Here is a 21,674-nt window from a genome sequence, read left to right as displayed (position 1 = left end):
CCTCGGGCGATCAGCTGACAGACGAGAGAGCGTGACCGAAGGCAACGAGGAGCCAGCGTGGATTGAACGGCGTGACAAAGAGCTGTCACACGAAGATGGTAACACAATGGTAGAATCCGAGTGGTTGGCAGTTCGACTGCGAGGGCTGTGAGGAGTGAAGCCCCGAAAAGATTGGCCACTCGAATTAGATGAACGCGGAGAAGGAGCAGTGCTCGACAGAGAAGCATGCTGTGGAGAATCGATACCTGAATGCATGGTATGGGAAGATGGATGGCCGCTCGAAGCAGGAGTGGGAAAAATAGGGGCAGAATCAGGGATGTTCACCTGAGGCTCAATGAAAGTTGGTTTCACTCGGTTGAGTGAGACCGTGGTTACAGAGTCTTTTATGAGGAGATCCATGTTATACTCAGAGCGTTTGACGACCTTGTAAGGACCTGTGTAGGGCGACTGAAGCAGGGCATTGACTGAGTCGTCTCTGAGAAACACGTACTCACAAGAGTCTAGCGTGCGCAGTACGTACACGCGCGGAGGTGTATGAGCAGCCGGAGGTGGCGGCTGAATTTTGCTGCAGTGCAAGCGCACCCGCTCGAGAAGTGAAGGGAGTTCAGAGGGCCGTGGAAGTATGGTGGGAGTGACTAATTCTCCAGGCAAAACCAGAGGTTGGCCATACACAAAATCGGCTACGGAACCCTTGAGGTCTTCCTTGAAAGTCGCATGAAGGCCAAGAAGCACGAAGGGCAGTGCCTCTGTCCATAGTGAGTCATGGCAACGCAGGGCAGACTTTAAGGTGCGATGCCATCGCTCAACAAGCCCATTGCTTTGGGGGTGGTATGCAGAAGTATGAATTTTGACAATACCACACATTTTACATAAGTCAGAGAAAACTGAAGACTCAAATTGTCGCCACTGGTCAGTGGTGAGGTAAACAGGTGAGCCAAATCTAGAGATCCACAAATCTAAGAATGCTCGACCTACTGTCTCAGTGGTAATGTTCGGAATAGGCACAGCCTCAGCCCACCGAGTCATCCTGTCAATAGCTGTAAACAAGTAACGGAAACCCTCGGAGGGGGGCAAAGGGCCTACGAGGTCGACATGAACATGGTGAAACTGGCCTGGCGGTTGGGCTAAAGAGCCAAGGGGTGGAGTAGTGTGCCTGGAAACTTTGTTCTGTTGACACACCATGCATACCCTTGCCTAAGACTGACAGTCATGGCGCATGTCTCTCCAGACAAACCGTTCAGCTACCAGACGGGTGGAAGCTTTGACACTGGGGTGTGCTAATGTGTGTAGTTTGTCAAAGACCTGGCGTTGAAGGGGCTTAGGAATGAATGGCTGCAATGTACCAGTCGATTCATCACACCACACTAAGTCAGATATGCCAGGGAAAGTAGAGTGTACTGGTTGGAGAGAGGAGCTGTGGTCTGAAATTAACTGCATGGTATCAGGGTCTGCCGATTGCAACCGAGGTAGGTCCGTTAAGTCAATTAAGGTTGTGACAGCACCAACACGCGAGAGAAAATCAGCAACCACTTTGTCCACTCCTCAGATGTAGCGAATGTCATTTGTAAATTGCAAGATGTAATCGATGTGACGAAAGCGTCGTGGGGGCGGATCAGTCGCAGGATTTTTTATGGCAGGAACCAACGGCTTGTGATCAGTGAGCACATAGAAATCTCGTCCCTCAACATCAGTTCTGAAGTGTCTTATGGCCTCGTAAACTGCAAGTAATTCTCTGTCGAATGCTGAGTATTTCTTCTGCGCATTGTTTAGCTTTTTTGAGAAAAACTGCAGCGGGGTCGTAACATTGTTGTATGTCTGACTCAGTACTGCGCCGATAGCATTGTCACTAGCGTCAGTAGTGATAAACATTGTGGCATCCGCACGTGGGTGAGCAATAGTGACAGCGGAGGCCAACAGCTGTTTGAGTTCGTTACATGCCTTGTCCATGTTTGGTGACCATGGTACCTGGCGGGGGCCAGAAGTTTGTGGGCCAGCGAGAGCATCTGTGAGAGGAGCCTGCAGCGCAGAAGCGGCTGGCAAATGTTTCCGGTAATAATTAACTGTTCCGATGAACCTGCATCATTCCCTATAGGTCTGAGGGCATAGCATCTCGAGAACAGGCTTGATCTTGTCCTGTGGTGGTGTCAGACCGTCCGATGACACAACATAACTTAGGAATGTGACGGATGACTGGTGCAATTGATTCTTTTTATTGTTCAGTTCAATACCAGCGGCTGCTAAAATATCTGTCACGACTTGAACACGCTCCTCACTCTGTTCCAAAGTAGAAGCAAAAACCAATATGTCGTCCATGTATATGAAACAAAAGCCTAGATGGGATAAAGTTTGATTGATGAAACGCTGCCACGTTTGGGGGGCGTTTTTCAACCCAAACTGCATAAATTTGTATTGGAACAGCCCGAAGGGAGTGGTTATGGCAGTCTTTTCAATATCCTCCGGAGCCACAGGAATCTGATGAAAAGCGTGCTTACAGTCCAAAACAGAGAAGTACTTTGCACCTGCGAGCACATGATTGAAGTCTGCAATGTGTGGGACCGGATATTTATCAATGATGGTGCGGGCATTTAAATGCCTATAGTCTCCGACCATACGCCAAGTACCGTCTTTCTTTTGGTCAAACAGGATAGGACTAGCCCAGCAACCAGAAGAAGGTTCAATTATTCCCTTTTGTAACAGATCATCCAATTGTTCTTTTGCAATTTTCATAAATTCCGGCTTGAGGCGGCGTGGGCGTTGTGATATGGGCGGCCCATCGGTTAAACGTAACCGATGAACTGTGCCATTAGTGACTACTGCAATACGTGGCGCGGCACGACAGTCAGATGTCCGTGAAGCGGAGCAGGAAGTGGCGGACGGGCCAAGCTGTGGCGCTGAGGGCACGGAAGTACAGGTGTGCCACCCGCTCGTAGGCTGCGTAAAGGCCGCACACGTGGTAACATGGGCGAGGTTGGTACACTGGTTCTTGGTAGCGGGCCATGCCGCTACGAGCACTGTAGGCACGAGTGGGCGTGGCCAAACAGCAGATGGCCGTAGTTCATTGCCACGAGCTTGGCAAGTTAATTGTCCATTCAGAACGCAAGGAGCATGAGCACTCGGGCATACCCTATCATTACAAAAGGGGATGCTGACACAGTTTACAGAGTTCACAACATTGTCGTTAACGTGGGCGGGCACGGGAACACCAGATTGGCATGGACTGACCTTGTCTGTAGCCGACAAGTCGTATGCTTGTAGTGCCACGAGGCGTTGTTGTGTGGAGGCCAACTCGTGGTGTATGTCGCGGAGATGCAGCAGCATTTCCGTACGTTCCATCCGCACCTTCGAAGACTTGGCGCACTCCACTAGTCACTTGTTTGTCCAAGATTGCAGCTCCAAGGATAGGTTTACACACTTCTTAGCACAGCACACATGTTTGGTGTTAGCCGAACTGTCACTCGGTGAAGCAAAAGGAATATGTTTGTTAAGGGGGGGGGGGGGGGTAAAACACAGTATTTTCCACAAAATCTAGTGACAACTGATAGTGCTTGAGGAAATCAATTCTGAGAATAGGTTCTTCAATTGTTGACACTAGAAATGACCACTCCAGCTTGCACTCGGGCGAAAGTTTCACTGTATACAAAGTGGAACCCGAACGCTGTAGGGTAGACAAGTTCACTGCACGAAGTACTGTTTTGTGTGTTGCCTTTATTGGTTCCTAGGCGAACCGGCAGCAAAGAGACGTCTGCGCCAGTGTCTACCAGAAAACATACACCTGATCGTAAATCGCGAACATAGACTCGACCACACTTACTGTTATTGTCCGAAACGGAGTGCAACGTGGGATGGTGCCCATTGTTTACATCGCAGGAGGTGGCACCGTAGCCTACCTGCGGTTGGAGTTTGGGTAAGAACACGGTGACTGGCATTCGCGAGCTTGCTCCCCGAATCTCGCGTGGAAGAAACAGTAAGGTTGGGCGGGCCTGTGCTCCTGTGGGTAGTTGCTAGGTGACGGAGTATGTGCCCCAGAGTCTTCCACAGAGGCCGATGCACTGTCGTTGCGGAGAGTTGAAGGTGCAGGCAGGGCGGCTAGTTTAACAAACTTGTTGTTAGCAGCACCAGACAAGGGCGTGGTGTCAGAAAGTGTCTTAGTGCGGTCACATCCAAAAAGCAGTGCACGGAGCTCACGTTGCCTGGCGGAGTATGCTCTGTCGGCGGCGCGTAAACGTTCATTTACTGGCCTATCTTCATACACGGAGATTGCAGTCTGGACAGGCAAAGGCAGCTTTTCAGTCCAGATTTCTGCGAGCGTGTCATCAGTCATAACTTGCTCATCAGCGAGAAGACGGATGCACCGCCACAGCTGGGACGGAGACCTGTCCCCGAGACGCTCTTCGTAGATGAGCTGTCGTACATTTTCTCTCCTGGTATATAGACGCACTCCCGTATCGTCTGCTTCGCCACAGCATACTTCCCTGCTAGGGGGGTGGGGTGCTTTGACCAGATCGTAAATTAAATCGACACGGTCGTGAAGATGGTTCATGAGGCAGGCGAAGCGTGCTTCGTCATCCAAAGCACAGACATTGAATGTTTGCTCAACCAGGTTAAACCAGAACTCCGGGTGAGCGGGTTTGAAGTCTGGTAGTCTCGGCAGATCGGCAGATTCGGCATTGCAGTCACTGCGGAGGTGCGCCTATTACTTCGGACAGAAGTAGAGCATGCAGGAGATAGCGAGTCCGAATTATTGGCTTCCCGTAATGCGGGAATCGCGAAATTCACTTGACGCCGGAGGGGGGGGGGGGGCGCTGCTGAGGAGCGACACGGACGCTCAAACGGTGTGAGGATCGTAGTCAAAATGTGCATTCTCATTGACGTGGTAGCTCGGAGAGAAGCCACAAATGCTTAAGTACGCCGGTGAATGTCCGTTATGCACACAGTATTCACTCGACCGTGAGTGGTGGGGCTGGTTGTAGATGTCGGAGTAATTACTGTCCAGCACAGAATTGTTGACTTGATTAGAAGCAACACAAGGATCCCACACATGTCCACTAGGATGCACACTCGGTGTGATATTTGCTGTTTGGCGAGGATTGAACAGCTGTTGACTAGCCGGCGCAGAAGGATACCCACGTGGCGGGAACTGATTCGAGTTTGAATTTACTACTGGATTTTCCAAAGTAGCAAAACCTTGCTCGACGCCACGAACTGTATTGAATTGTGTGTTCGACACAGGAGTAGGAATGTTCCGACCAACACGCTGTGGAGAACACGTGGGAAGGTCCATGCTAACAAAGCCACAGTCCATGACCGTTGGCGGTTGGAAGATACTGGCGGCACTCGATGAATTCCACTGCATGTTCTGGCTGAAGGATTCTGAAGATTCTTGCGGCATGTCCACTATGACGGCAGGAATGCTGGAGAGATGTTGCTGAAACCCGGGCGGCGGTGAATGCTGAAAGGCCATTGTCTGGAGCTGAACAAAGGCCCTCGCGATCGCGGAGAAACCCGACACGGTAGGCGCGTAAATAACCTTCGGGCGGTAACTCGGACGTGTATTGCACAAAAAACGGGGTCACCAGTGAGGGAATATTGAATAGTTGTAGGTAAACAACTAGAATTCTCTCAGATACAGATTTATTCACACTTAGCTTCTACACAGATACAAGTCCGGAGGCTAACTGCCGTTAGCGTCCAACATCCTGCCCAAAGCCCGCTCCTCAAAGATAGCGCACTTACGCACAGAACAAATATTGATATTTATGGCGCTCTACGCCACACAGGATTAAGGTGCATTTCTGAAATTGTGTTTGAATATACTGCTTGACAAAGAGTTACAGCTTCATCAACATTGGACTTGCAACCAATCTGTTGAGGTACTGACAGGAAGTGTTTATTAAAAATCTCAGCCACTGTTTTGGGGTTATCTACGACGGTACCTTCATATCTGATTTTATTTACATCTTCTTTGCTTGTTGTATCTCTTCCTGTTTCTTTTTTTACAATGCTCCAACTTGTTTTTATTTTATTATTAGAATTATCTATTTTCTTCTCATAATAAAGGGCTTTTGATTTCTGTATTAGTTTCTTCAAAATTTTACAGTATAATCTATAGTGTTCCCATTTTCCTACATCTTTACAGAATCTTATTGCAGCATAAGTTTCCCTTTTGGTTTTACATGACTGTTTTATACCATTTCTAATCCAAGGCTTACTTACAGAATTGGAAGCACTGTTTCTGACCCATTTCTTGGGAAATATTTCTTCAAAAAGAGCACAGAATTCATTTATAAAACAGTTAAATTTAGTATCAACATCATCATGGCTATATACTAAAGACCAATCCATTTACTGCAACCTGTGGTTGAAAGTTCCGTTTGCCTCTTCATTCATTACACTTGTGAATTTTGATTGAGGAAATTCTTTTTTGAACAGATTAACGTCATAAAGAGTGAGAATTTGTCCATCATGATCTGAAAGTCCATTTATAACCTGCCTGACTGTATAATTCTGATGTCTACTTACATCTAAAAAAAAATGTTGTCTATCATAGTTTGGCACTCAGATGTAATTCTTGTTGGGAAGTTTATTACTGATGTCAGATTATGTAAGGTCACCACAATCTCAAAGTCAATTTTATTCTTATTTTCTGTCATAAAGTTTACATACTCCCAGCACACACAATGTCAAAACATACCATACAACAGCTATCTGCCCTTAAGATTCAGTTATTACATCAAGCAGTACAAGCTGATAGACAGTTCAGAGCTGACTCTCCATCAGACTTAAGATCAGACTGATTCTCTTCTCTTTCTTCCATGATGTAGCACATTGTTATGGTGTGCCGTATCCCACGGAACACAGCATGTCTTCAAAGCAGGGCCACAATTGCATGCAGCAGCCAACAAACCAGCAAGTGACACAAATATGCACACATCATATGAAATCTCCACACAACATGTGTGTCCAAATTTACTAAACCAACTAATGAAAATTTATTGCATGTTTAGCAATCATTAATTGTCAGTAACATAAACACTGTACAATACATCACTTCACTGAAGTGGTATGTTACACCTCAAGGTGCATGTACAGCTTGCTCCCCAACATAAAAGAGAGTCTTGAAGGGATGCCCCTGAATTCTTCAAGAGGATTGACACACTTTTTTGATCTGCTATGGCTCTTAATGCCACCTGTTGGCATCAAACTGGGAGAAGAGAAAACTCCAAAAATGACTGTGATGTAGAAGGCATACCTAGTAACTTTATTAGTGTGGAAGACCTAATGTGAGGTGGATTTGCACTGTGAAACAACATGACTGATATTGGATCACATTGTCAATGTGATTTCACATCCGGTGAACGTAACAGTAATATCAGAGTGGAAGCAATGCCATAGACCCATCTCTCACCACCCGATGAGCCAGTACTGGAATGACATGAGTCATCATGTGGCAGCATTTTCACTGGCAACAGTGACACTCTCTCAGAACAAATGATCCATCCCCTGCCACCAGGGAGCCAGGAGACCACAGCAGAGACAGTTTTGACCACAACACATTCAACAGCAAACAAGGAATTAGCAGGAAGCACCAACAGTCCACAGAGCAATAGAGAGCCTTATGGAATCTGGCTCATAAAGAACTGTTGTTACCTTTTTATAATATATTTTGTTACTTTTTTATAATGTATTTCAGTTGGATATAGTGCATAGTAGTGATACATAGTAGTGAACTAGTTCTAATTGTAGTGCAATATTAGTTGAGATAATGAATGTAGTCTCAATTAATAGTAGAAATAACTATAGTGTTGTCAAGCAGTTTATTTATTTTTTATTTATTTACACATCTAGTTCTGTAGGACCAAATTGAGGAGCAAATCTCCAAGGTCATGCAACGTGTCAGTCATGAAATTACAACATAAAAGTAATAACCGATAAAATGAAATGTTTATGAACACAAAAAAGTCAAGCCATAAGTTTAAGTAAACGCAATCAACAATATAACATAAGAATCAGCTTAATTTCTCAAGAAACTCATCAACAGAATAGGAGTGACCCATGAGGAAACTCTTCAGTTTCTATTTGAAAGCACATGATTACTACTAAGTTTTTTTTAAATTTTTGTGGTAGCTAATTGAAAATGGATGCAGCAGTATACTGCACATCATTCTGCACGAGAGTTAAGGAAGTGCGATCCAAACGCATATTGGATTTCTGCTGAGTATTAACTGAGTGAAAGCTGCTAGTTCTTGGGAATATATTGATATTGTTAACAAGAAACGACAGTAAAGAATATATATACTGAGAAGGCAATGTCAATATACCCAGACTAGTGAACATTGGTCGACAAGAGGTTTGCGAACTTGCACCACTTAATTGCCTGAACAGTCCGTTTCTCAGCCAAAAATATCCATTTAGAATGGGAAGTTACCCCAAAATATAATACCATATGACATAAGAGAATGAAAACAAGCAAAGTAGACTAATTTTCGTGTCAAACGATCAGTTACTTCGGATATCATTTGAATATTAAAAATGGCAGCATTAAGCTTCTGAACAAGGTCCTGAACTTGGGCTTTCCACAACAGTTTACTATCTATCTGAACACCTAGAAATTTGAACTGCTCAGTTTCACTAATCATATGCTCATTCTGTGAAAGTAAAACTTCAGGTTTTGTTGAATTGTGTGTTAGAAACTGTAAAAACTGAGTCTTACTGTGATTTAGCATTAGTTTATTTTCTACAGGCCATGAACTTATGTCATGAGCTGCATTATTTGAAACAGAGCCAATGCTGCACATAATATCATTTACTACCAAGCTAGTATCATCAGCAAACAGAAATATTTTAGAATTACCCATAATACTAGAGGGCATATCATTAACATAAATAAGGAACAGGAGTGGCTCCAACATTGATCCCTGAGGCATCCCCCATTTGACCGTTCCCCACTCAGACCCCACATCACAGCCATTCTCAACACTGTGAATAATGACCTTTTGCTGTCTGTTTTTAAAGTAAGAGGTGAACCAATTGTGAGCTACTATATATTACACACTACAGTAGAACAAATTGTCTCATTTGATGCTGGTGTACAGAAAAAAATATTATCTGTTGACTGCAGTAATCTAAGTAAGGTTGGATAGAGCCTGTGTTTAAATTATAGTTAGTAAATGGTTCAAATGGCTCTGAGTACTATGGGACTTAACTTCTGAGGTCATCAGTCCCCTAGAACTTAGAACTACTTAAACCTAACTAACCTAAGGACATCACACACATCCATGCCCAAGGCAGGATTCGAACCTGCAACCGTAGTGGTCGTGCGGTTCCGGACTGTAGTGCCTAGAACCGCTTGGCCACTCCAGCCAGCTATAGTTAGTAAGCTACTATGTAAGAAAGAAATGATTAAATACGTTGTCACAGCCTACCAACACCTACCTCTTGTTCAAATGTTAGTGTTGACCCAGAAACTAAAGTGGTGGTGAGATCTTTTTCACTCATTTATTCACACGTCATATTCCGTAAGTACCTTCGTGAGGGAGAGCAATTGAAAGTGTTAAACAAGTTACACTGTACATTACTGATCAGAAGCAGCCACTGCAGGGTACCTGAAAATAAACCAACAACAAATTGTGATTGGAAGTAATCTAGTCACATTGATAAATATGAAAAATGTAAACAACCAGTAACTTTAGCATCAGATCCAGCTATACAAGTAACAGCTGAACAGTTAATTCAGCAAGACAAGCCAATAATGTCAGCACCTCCACCCTCATTTCCTGATTTTGATTAAACAAATTAATATTGGGAAATTTATTACTGTCAGTTAATACTTCACTTACACCATTATCACCATTTGAGGATGTCATGGGAATGACACGGGCATATGAAATACCAATAGTAGCACAACAGGCTATCAAAGAAGATACATGAATAGCTAAGTGCAGAAATAATGTCGTACTGCATAGAGTCTTGTAGCTGAGTCATTAGTCATTATTTTCTGAATCATCTGCAGGTGGTCTCACATTTGTAAAATAAATCAATAAATAAAAATGTTGCAGTATATGTATCACTGAATAGCAGAACAACTGCGGGTAAACTTCGTTAGCTTTTCTAAGCATGCGTACACACACACACACACACACACACACACACACACACACACACACACACACACACACACCTGTGCAGCTGCAGCACTCCAGCTAAACACAAAATGCAGTTTGCCAAGTGGAATGGGGTAAGGGGTTGTGTCAGAGCGTGAGTAGTAGGGGAAAGAGGTGAGATGAGGGAGGAGGGTTTGGGGAGGAGTAGCTGACAGCTTGGAGGGAGGCAGCATGTGTGCAGGATAGGAATGTGGGAAGAAGAGGCAGCAGATGCACAGGAAAAGAATGTGACACATGGGCCCAGAGCCAGTGAGTTCATGGGGCACATGATGGTGATGATGTGGAGGAATGGATTTGGAGAGGATAATAGGACAGAGGAGAAGAAAATATGGATGCAGTAGGCAAGTGAGGATTGAATTCAGGACACTTACAGAAGTTAAGGATGCATTTCAAGGCTAAATCCCATCTGCATACTTCACGAAAGCTGGTGCTTGAGGGAACAATCCAGACGGTACAGATTGTGAAACAGCAATTGAACTTGAGAATGTTGTGGTCAGCAGGGTGTTGTAGCACTGAGCGATGAACCACATTCTAGGTCACTGTTCAGCAGTGGCCATTCCTTCTGGTGGATAGCTTGCTGGTGGTCGTGCTCATATAAAATTCTGAGCAGATATTGCAGCAGAGCTGGTAAACCACATGGCTGCTTTCACAGGTGGACCTGTATGTTGGTTGGACAGCGGAATACAACTTTAGAAGGCGTGGGAAGGATAGTGGGTATGGTGTCCCTGATTTCCAGGCACGATAATAGATAGCTGAAGCCTTAGTAAAGGTCATGATTCTGATGCTCCAGTCTGGTGTGACATGGTTGATGAGGGCACTCCTTTGCAGCTGGTTCTTGGGGGTGATGGGAGGATTTGGGGTGTGGACAGATATGGTGTGAGAAACTGGACTGGGTTTGGGAGTTGTACCTACTTGTGAAGGCCTCTGTTAGATCTTCAACATACAGGGTAAGGGAATTCTCATCACTGCAGATACCCCATCCACATGTGGCCTGGCTAAAAGGGAGTGATTTTTTAGTGTGAAAGGAGTAACAGCTTTAATAAAGCAGGTACTGTTGGCAGTTAGTGGGCGTGATATGGACACAGATATGGATGGAGCCATCAGCAAAGTGAAGAGGCATTGCCACATATGGAAGCAGCCATGTCATATACTAGCTCTGCTGTAATTTCTGCACAACATTTTATGTGGGTATGACCATCAGCCAGCTGCATTCCAGGATGGATGGCCACCGCTAAATGGTTGCCAAGAACAGTGTTGACCACATTTGGTGACCATAACAAGCTCATGTTCAATGGCTGCTTCATAGCCCACCTCAGTCCATTCATGTGGTAACACCAGTTCCCATCAGGTCAAAGAAATTAAATGCTGTCGGGCTTGGCTAGCACTTGGATGGATCACAGTTCAGGTCTGCCGAATGCTGTTGGAAAACAGGGTGCACTCAGCCCTCGTGAGATCAATTGAGGAGTAGCAGCACTGGTCCATATCCACATCCAGTGAGTCCTAAGGGCTGAGGATAACACAGTGGCTGGTTGGTACCATTGGGCCTCCATGGCTATTTGGACTGTGTTTGTTTGTTCACTTTGCTTTTACATAAGTGCCCAATCATACTGTGGCCATCTGTGGAGACTTTAATCATCCAACAATTAATTGGGAAATAACATTTTTGTTAGTGGAAGGAATGACAAGACATACCGTAAAACTTTACTAAATGCCTTCTATGAAAACTGCTTACAACAGAAAGTTCAGAATCCCGCTCACAATAGAAATATGTTAGATCTATTGCCAACAAATAAACTTGAACTCTTTGAGAATGCCTACACTGAAACTTGTATCAGTGACCATGAGTTGGTTGTCACAACAGTGATTACCAAACTACAAAAAGCAAATAAAACAAGTAGAAAGATATACATGTTCAGTAAACTAGAGTTAAAAATCAGTAGTGTCGTATTTCAGTGAGGACTCTGAAACTTTTGGCACAGGACAGGAGCGTATACACAAACTATGGATCAAGCTTAAAGGAATAGTTGGCCATGCACTGGGTAGATAAGTAGGTACCCAGTGGAACAATTCATAATGGGAGGGATTCTTCATGGTATACAGTCACTGTAAAGTAACTTCTAAAAAAAAAGAGATAACTGCATAATAGGTGTAGAATAGAACACAGGTCTATAGGGAGAGAGATGCTAAGTGAAATACGTTTGGCTGTCAAGAAAGCAATGTGTGAAGCCTTCAGTGACTACCATAGCAGAATATTGCCAAATTATGTTTCACAAAACACAAATTCTGGTCATATGTAAAGGCTGTTGGTGGTACCAAAGTTAGTGTACAGTCACTTTTGAATTAGACAGGAACTGAAATAGAGAGCAACAAAGCAAAGGCTGAAATGCTTAACTCCCTCTTCAAATGTTCATTTAAAATGGAAAACTCAGGAGAATTGTTTCAATTTAATCCTCATACCACTAAAAAAATGACTGAAATAAGTGTTAATGCCAGTGGCGTTGCAGAACAGCTGAAATTGTTAAAACAAGAAAGTACCAGGGCCTGTTGGTATCCCTATCAGATTCTATACTGGTTTTGCAGCTGAGTTAGACCCTATTTTAACTATACGCTATCGTAGATCCCTGGACTTGTGCCCAGTAGCAAGGAGAAACCACAGTTCACACACATTTACAAGAAGGACAGTAGAAATGATCTACAAAACTACCATCCAATATAACTGACATTTTCTGAGCTCAAACATAATGAGATATCTTGAACAGAATGATTTCCTCCATGCCAACCAGCACGGATTCTGGAAACACTGATATGCAAAACCCAATTCACACTTTTTTCACATGACATACTGAAAGCTTTGGATCAAGGTAGTCAAGTAGATGCAGTATTTCTTGATTTCTAAAAAGCATTTGACTCAGTACCATTCTACACTTATCATCAAAAAGTGCAATTATATGGGATATCTTGCTGTACACGTTGCATATTAATTGCCTTGCAGACAATATTGATAGTAACAGAACACTGTTGATAGCTGAAGCTGTTATCTGTAATGAAATACTGTCTGACATAAATATGCTGTTAGCTCTTGATAAAATTTCAAAGTGGTCCAATTTGCTTTAAACGTTCAGAAATCTTAAACTGTACACTTCACAAAATGAAAAAAAATGTAGTATCCTATGACTATAATATCAGTGAGTCACAGTTGGAATTAGTTAACTCTTTCAAATGTCTGAGTGTCATTTAGTATGGATATGAAATAGAATGATCATTTAGGATCAGTTGTGGGCAGAGCAGGTGGTAGACTTTGGTTTATTGGTAGAATACAGGGAAATGCATTCAGTCTACAAAAGAGATTGCTTACCAAAAAGTATAGGTATATATGTACAGGAGGCACTGAATCAAATCCTCAAAAAAGGAATTTTGAGGGACAACTAGACTTAAAGAAAGGATCGGTTGATAAGTCACTTCCCGAGGCTCCAAGGAATCCTCCCTCTTGTAGTGGAAGCAATTCTGAGGTTGTAAAACCTATAGGAGACTGAGGCTTTAATGCAGTGATTAGCTTTAGAAGAATATAGATCACAGCAGTTATACTGAGAAGAAGAGTAGTGCATAGGGTACACTAGTGCAGAGACATCAACTAGTCTTCAGACTGGCAACAACAACAGCAGCAGCAACAACCTGTACTATGCCTATATAGTGTCAAACTTGTAACCATAATTAATTTTCCTGTGTTGTTATTGTGGTTCACAGTGCAAAGGCTGGTTTGATGCATGTCTCCACCCTACTCTATCCTGTGCAAGCCTTTTCATCTCCAAATAACTACTACAACCTACATCCTTCTGAATCTGCTTAGTGTATTCATCTGTTGGTATCCGTCTACGATTTGTACCCCCATCCTTCCCTCCAGCACTAAACTGGTGATCCCGTGATGCCTCAGAATGTGTCCTATCAATCAGTCCCTTCTTCTAATCAGATTGTGCCACAATTCCTTTTCTCCCCAATTCTACTCAGTACCTCCGCATCAGTTACGCCATCTGCCCATTTAATCTTCAACATTATTCTGCAGCACTACATTTCTAAAGCCTCTATTCTCTTTTAGTCTACACTGTTTATTGTCCTTGTTTCATTTCCATACGTGGCTACGCCCCTGGCAAATACCTTCAGAAAAGACTTTGTAGCACCTACGTCTAAATTCGACGTTAGCAAATCTCTCATCGTCAGGAATGCTTTTCTTGCCATTGCCAGTATACATTTTATACCCTCTCCACTTCGGCCATCAGCAGTTGTTGTTCTTGCCCAAATATCAAAACTCATCAACTACCGGTACTTTAAAAAATTCGTTTCCAAATCTAATTCCCTTAGCGTCATCTAATTTCATTCGATTACATTTCGTTACCCTTGTTTTGCTTTTGTTGGTGTTCATCTTATATCCTCGTTTCAAGACACTGTCTATTCCGTTCAGTTGTTCTTACATGTCCTTTGCTGCCTCTAACACAGAATTACAATGTGTCACAATAACGTAACAGTACAAAATGTAATAGAAATAAAACCACCATTACATAGAACAATCGGATTTGTTGTTTTTACTACGATAAGTATCGGTACGGTACCATTAGTGTTAACTGGACACACAAACGGAACTTTGCAAGTTTGTAAGGAAGAGCTAGTGAGGACTAATATCGTAAGATGATAATTTTAAACAGTAATTGACTGACGACAACTCGCAAAGGGAAAACAGTCATCATTCTCATTTTATCCTCGTTCACAACTAGTTGTTTGCAGACTATTAACGTAGATGTAAGTGCAGTGCGCAGCCGAAATCGTAACCATAAATAGGTTTTATATGGTTGGCAAACAGCATCCATTTGCTCGTAGACAATATGAATTTTAGTCTGCAAATCACACCAAAATGCAGCTCGATACTAAATACATACTGTACTTGAACAGTTGCTACAATGTTTCAACCCTTGTGTGAACAGTGAAGGGCAACAGAAATGTCACGAATTGCAACGTGCTGGGGATGTGCCATAACGTGAGATTTAGGCACTTCTAGACTACGATATGAGTGTGCAACTTGTAAATATCTTCTGACTGAAACAGGAAACAGCAAACCCTTTTTATGTTCAACAGATGGTAGATGTACGAGGGGACTTCCCCTGGCGATTGTGAGCTAGAAGTGTTTTGCGCAAGTCAGGATTCCTCATTGAGCCCGTAAACGTGTCGTGTGCAGTGTTTTCAACGAAATAGGGCTGTAATAATTTGAGGTCAGTAAAAATAACAATACTACAATATGCAGGCGGATAGTCAATCACTCCCCCAGGAAGCCGACGAACTCAGTGGTCTTATACGTTCACTACAGTAAGTACTGATGCTGCAAACCGTACACGGCTAGTCACAACAAATTATAAGTACCGGTAGACGAAATTATTTCCTTGCAGTTATTACGGTTTGCAAGGAAGACATTCGTGAACTCGAACTAGTGCTTTGTGCTAAAATACACATATTCTCTGCATCTAAGTAGAAGCAAAGGTGCGTTCCTGCTATAAACTGTGACGTAATATGCTGATTTTGTGATGAAAGCTGCATGTTGATTTAGTGTCACAGCGAAGTGACAGAAACGAAGGCCATCTCCGAGGACGGTTCTGTCGTGAAGGCACTACCCAATCCACGATTGACCGATTCGTCACTTTTAGTCATTAATGGAAGTAAAGAGTACTCCAATCTTGTATCTTGCAAAGGTCGCGCTGTCTTTTGTTACAGGTATCGAATGTAGCTTTCTGCTCAACGATTAAAAAAGCAATAATATGGTATCACCAAAGTATTTTGGAAACCTCCTATAAGAAGGAAATTCTACGTAAAGTTATGTGCAGTTCTTAGTCGTCACTCTAATTCAGAACAACTGTACGATACTATTTTATCAGTATGGTATAAATCATTCCAACTTCCGACATAGCGAATAAAGGTTCACTTGCAACAAATAGGACAATACTCTTTGATTTGATTTAATTTTTTAGGTAGTCCTGTCTATTACATACTGTACAAAGGGCGAACTAGTAATATATGACAAGTAAAGTGAAATAATACAAAATTATGTGATCAGTTTATACATCATACAAATACTTATTTTCTGTGAAAGATTGGTTGCGGACAATATTACAACCAGCATTTTACTGGTATAAGATCAAGTGGAGTTTTAAAACAGCAGACGGAATGGAAGTACACATTTTTATCTCAGAATGATAAATAAATTTATATTTAAATTAAAATACAAAATTGTTATCTTTGTCGCACAAATAAGTTCAAGTGAATACTTATTAGTGTAGAATAAATGGCAGTACACATTTTAAACTATGATACAAACAAATTTACATTTTATCATTATAATTTATGTTAAGAACACACAATTTTGTCTGCATGACATAAGTGAGGACTTTCTTTTAAGAGTGTTTTTTTATTTTTATTTATTTATTTAATCTGAATGGTTTTCCCTCAAAAGGATGCCTTATTACTCTAGGAATTCATTCGTTTTATAAAAAGTTTTTTTCTCTGAGGAATGTTTTTAGTTTCCTTTGGAATACCTGTATGTTGCTTCTTGTATACTTTTATTCCTGACTCACTCACACCCCTATGGATTTTTGTGATAGTTTCAGAGTCTTGGGGGAAATTTTTCCCCTGTCTTGTCTTATGCTTGTGAATGCCACAGTTTTTCTGGAATAATTCCTTGTTGCTGGCTATAGTGAATATATTTATTGATCTGTAACAGTAAATATCCTGAGTCTTAAAGAGATTTCTGCAGGATGTTCTGTTAGAGAACCCACATATTAACCTCACTGTTTGTTTTTGTAGTTTGAAGACTCCAGTACATTTCCCCAAAAGATAATACCACAGGAAAGTATAGAATGGAAATATGCAAAGTACAACAAAAGCAAAATCTCTCTGCCAAAAAGGTGAGAAATAATTCTCAGGGCAAAACATGCTGTGCTAAGTTTCTTGACCAGTTGATCACTTTGTCTTTCCATCTTTGTTGGTCTTTTGTCTGGATGCCAGTGAGTTTCGTATGTGTGGTTTCATAATTTTTTTGCATGTTGACCTCCACTTCAGGAACCTGGAGTTCTTTTATTTACTGTCTGAAATGTTACTTTTGAAAAATTTGGGTTAGGCTATTCGCTGTGAACCATTTGTGTACTTGTTTGGTGACTGTCAGGGCTATACCCTGTATTGCAGAGTTGGGACCCTTGATCAGAATACTCGTATCATTTACAAACATAACTATATTTGCTCATCATTAATTGTAACTAGTAGATCATTAATGTTGACAGAGAGATCGAATTCTTTGGGACTCTCTATTTTACATTTCCCCAGCCTGTGTTTACTGTTACACCTTCCTCCATAAAGGTAACTCACTGCTTCCTGTTGTGTAGATAAGACTCCAGCCATGTCAAAGGTTTGTCTTTGATGCTGTAGTGTGGAAGCTTTTTTACCAATGTGTTATGATGTGCACAATCAAAAGCTTTAGCAGGGTCACAGAAGCTGTTCATTTGATACTTTCTGAGATTTAACTCACCTAGAGTTTCATCTGTTAGGCTAAATATAGCTCTCTCTGTTGATAATCACTTATGAAAGGCAAATTGTGTATGTGTCATATGGTCATAAATGTTCTTTCCCACATTTGTTCATTTCATATGATTTTTCACATGAGTTTCAGTAAAATAAAATAAGGAAATTGGTTTTCACAGGTAGTGTTTGTACAGATATGTACCTGTAATGTAGGACACATCATTGTGCTCACATTGTATTGTATTGTATTTTTTTTTTTGATCCAGGCAATCATAGTATTGTACAGCTGTACATATGATATTGGATAGGTCAAGAGAGCTATTTACAAATAATTTTTACAAATTGATTTTTATATTATTTTATAGCAAGGAAATTATCTATCTTAAACAAAACAGTTAATACAAATCATAGAATTGTAAGGTTGTACATACGATATTGGACAGGTCAAGAGAACATATTTGCAAGTAATTTTTAATAAATTGATTTTACATTATTTTGCAATGAGGAAGTTAGTTATCTTTAACAAAACAGTAAATACAAATGTTGTATGGTAAAATACAAACAGCCAATACAACTGTAATAGTAAAGTAGACATTATATACATGTAACAGCTTGCATGGTAAATAATACCCAGCATGGTGTATACATAATGCACAATGATTTGCAATACGTAATGGTGGCCATTACATGGTGATGTACAGTACCAAGATTCAAAGACTACAGTTTTGTTACATAATATTATCTTTGTTTGTACATGAGTGGTTCTAGTTTACTTTCTAATGCTAGTTTCTCTTAACGTCGTAAAAAATATTTGTCATTCACAGGGTGAACTTTTGCTCACTGTCTGATCATGTAATTGGCCACACTTTAGAATTCTTCTTCTCTTTTTTTATTTTTTATTTATATTTTAAAGGGTTGCAGTGAAATTCCTCTCAGGTTTGAAGTTTTGCAATTCTCTTGGCAATGCATGTATTAACTTGGTGCCAGAGTATTGAATCCCTTTTTTAAAAATCTGTTCTGTGTGTGAAAGATGACACAGTTACCTTCTACCCCAGGTGTTATGGAGATGGAAAGTCGTATTGGTCCTCAGTTTTGTGGGATCTTGTAATCCAGTCTCAATGGCCTTGGATATATAGGGCCTATATGGAAACACAAAATATTGAGGTCTTTGAAATGATTTTCACAAGACTTTTTTTTTTTTTTTTTTTTTTTTTTTTTTGCTTCCTTTCCAAATGTAATTAAGATGTCATTTTTCTGTAGTATGAATATTCTTTTCATTATTTTGATGGTAGAATTCCCCTGTATGGTGGTTCCGTATAGCATATATGGCTCAAAAATTCCATGTTAGAGACTGCTTAAGAGGTCTTTATGTGTATACTGTGCCAGTTGTTTCATTATAGGTATCACTGAGCTTTTAACCTCAGTCCTTTTTCATACACAAAAATGTTGATGTGTTTCTCTTTTTGTTTATTGCTGAAAACCATATGTATAATGTTTTTCTTTTCAGTTTGGTCTGATAATTAGCTCATTTTCCATGACTCATTGTGTTGTATTATTGACAGATTTGAAAATGTTTTGCTAACGTTCCTCAAAATTGTTGGCCACATTTAGCAGGTTCATGTCATCTACATATAGTATCTTATTTTCATATTTGTATACACTATTTTCGAATAAATTGAACAGGATGAGTCCCATTACAGATCGTTGAAGTACACCATACTATAATGCTTCTTACTTCTGAATTGTATAAGTTTTCATTGGTCACTTACTGCCTCCTGTTACTGATATATGAAGTCATCCAATCTACTGCATGGCCATAAATACCAGTATTCCCTAGTTTCCTTACCAGGACTGCATGATTAATTGTGTCAAGTTCAGATTACAGAATAGAAGAAAGCAAGAGAAACTACTGTTTTAGCTGCACTTTTTAGAACAGTCTGTGCAAAGAACCAGTCATTTCTGCAATTATACTAGGAAACATTTGGAAAATAACTTCCTTTATTTTTACAATAGAACCACATGTATTAAAATCTACTGTTGATTGTGCCCTTAATGCTAAAATTTGTAATGATATGCTGTGCAGAAAGAACTGTGTTGATGTTGAGGGAATATGGTAAAGTTGTAGGTAAACAACTAGAATTCTCTCATATACAGATTTATTCACACTTAGCGTCTACACAGATACAAGTCCGGAGGCTAACTGCCGTTAGCGTCCAACATGCTCTCCAAAGCCCTCTCCTCAAAGATAGCACACTTACGCACAGAACAAATATCGATTTTTATGGCGCTCTACGCCACATAGCCCCCCCCCCCCCCCTAATGGGTGAATGGGGTCGTGGAAGTGGGGTGGGAGTGACTAATTCTCCAGGCAAAACCAGAGGTTGGCCATACACAAAATCGGCTACGGAACCCTTGAGGTCTTCCTTGAAAGTCGCACGAAGGCCAAGAAGCACAAAGGGCAGTGCCTCTGTCCATAGTGAGTCATGGCAACACAGGGCAGACTTCTAGGTGCGATGCCATAGCTCGACAAGCCCATTGGTTTGGGGGTGGTATGCAGAAGTATGAATTTTGACAATACCACACATTTTACATAAGTCAGAGAAAACTGAAGACTCGAATTGTTGCCCCTGGTCAGTGGTGAGGTAAACAGGTGAGCCAAATCTAGAGATCCACGAATCTAAGAATGCTCGACTTACTGTCTCAGAGGTAATGTTCGGAATAGGCACAGCCTCAGCCCACCGAGTCATCCTGTCAATAGCTGTAAACAAGTAAAGGAAACCCTCGGAGGGGGGCAAAGGGCCTACGAGGTCGACATGAACATGGTGAAACTGGCCTGGAGGTTGGGCAAAACAGCCAAGGGGTGGAGACGTGTGCCTGGAAACTTTGTTCTGTTGACACACCATGCATGCCCTTGCCCAAGACTGACAGTCACGGCGCATGTTTCTCCAGACATACCGTTCAGCTACCAGACGGGTGGAGGCTTTGACACTAGGGTGTGCTAATGTGTGTAGTTTGTCAAAGACCTGGTGTTGAAGGGGCTTAGGAATGAATGGCCGCAATGTACCAGTCGATTCATCACACCACACTAAGTCAGATATGCCAGGGAAAGTAGAGCGTACCGGTTGGAGAGAGGAGCTGTGGTCTGAAATTAACTGCATGGTATCAGGGCCTGCCGATTGCAACCGAGGTAGGTCCGTTAAGTCAATTAAGGTTGTGACAGCACCAACACGCGAGAGAAAATCAGCAACCACATTGTCCGCTCCTCGGATGTAGCGAATGTCATTTGTAAATTGCAAGATGTAATCGATGTGACGAAAGCGTCATGGGGGCGCATCAGCTGCAGGATTTTTTATGGCAGGAACCAACGGCTTGTGATCAGTGAGCACATAGAAATCTCGTCCCTCGACATCAGTTCTGAAGTGTCTTATGGCCTCGTAAACTGCAAGTAATTCTCTGTCGAATGCTGAGTATTTCTTCTGCGCGTTGTTTAGCTTTTTTGAGAAAAACTGCAGGGGGGTCGTAACATCGTTGTATGTCTGACTCAGTACTGCGCCGATAGCATTGTCACTAGCGCCACTAGTGATAAACATTGTGACGTCTGCACGTGGGTGAGCAATAGTGACAGCGGAGGCCAACAGCTGTTTGAGTTCGTTACATGCCTTGTCCATGTCTGGTGTCCATGGCACCTGGCAGGTGCCAGAAGTTTGTGGGCCAGCGAGAGCATCTGTGAGAGGAGCCTGCAGCGCAGAAGCAGCTGGCAAATGTTTCCGGTAATAATTAACTGTTTCGATGAACCTGCGTAATTCCCTATAGGTCTGAGGGCATAGCATCTCGAGAACAGGCTTGATCTTGTCCTGTGGTGGTGTCAGACCGTCCGATGACACAACATAACTTAGGAATGTGAGGGATGACTGGTGCAATTGATTCTTTTTATTGTTCAGTTCAATACCAGCGGCTGCTAAA

The 21,674-nt window shown here is 41.9% G+C and overlaps 1 protein-coding gene across 1 annotated transcript in view; it reads left to right on the top strand.

Annotated features, from left to right (window-relative positions):
- Positions 1–15,368: 15,368 nt before the first annotated feature.
- The window catches only part of LOC126235773 (uncharacterized), a 178,817-nt gene continuing 172,511 nt past the window's right edge, over positions 15,369–21,674 (top strand). The window contains exon 1 of the mRNA XM_049944573.1: positions 15,369–15,512. Coding sequence (XP_049800530.1) covers positions 15,445–15,512 — 68 coding nt within the window. The 5' untranslated portion in view covers positions 15,369–15,444. The remainder of the gene's footprint in view (positions 15,513–21,674) is intronic.

Source organism: Schistocerca nitens, chromosome 2 (assembly GCF_023898315.1).
Source record: "Schistocerca nitens isolate TAMUIC-IGC-003100 chromosome 2, iqSchNite1.1, whole genome shotgun sequence".
NCBI classification, from domain to species: Eukaryota; Metazoa; Arthropoda; class Insecta; order Orthoptera; family Acrididae; genus Schistocerca; species Schistocerca nitens.
Note: the sequence above shows the minus strand (reverse complement) of the source record. Positions and strands in the feature narration are given on the sequence as shown.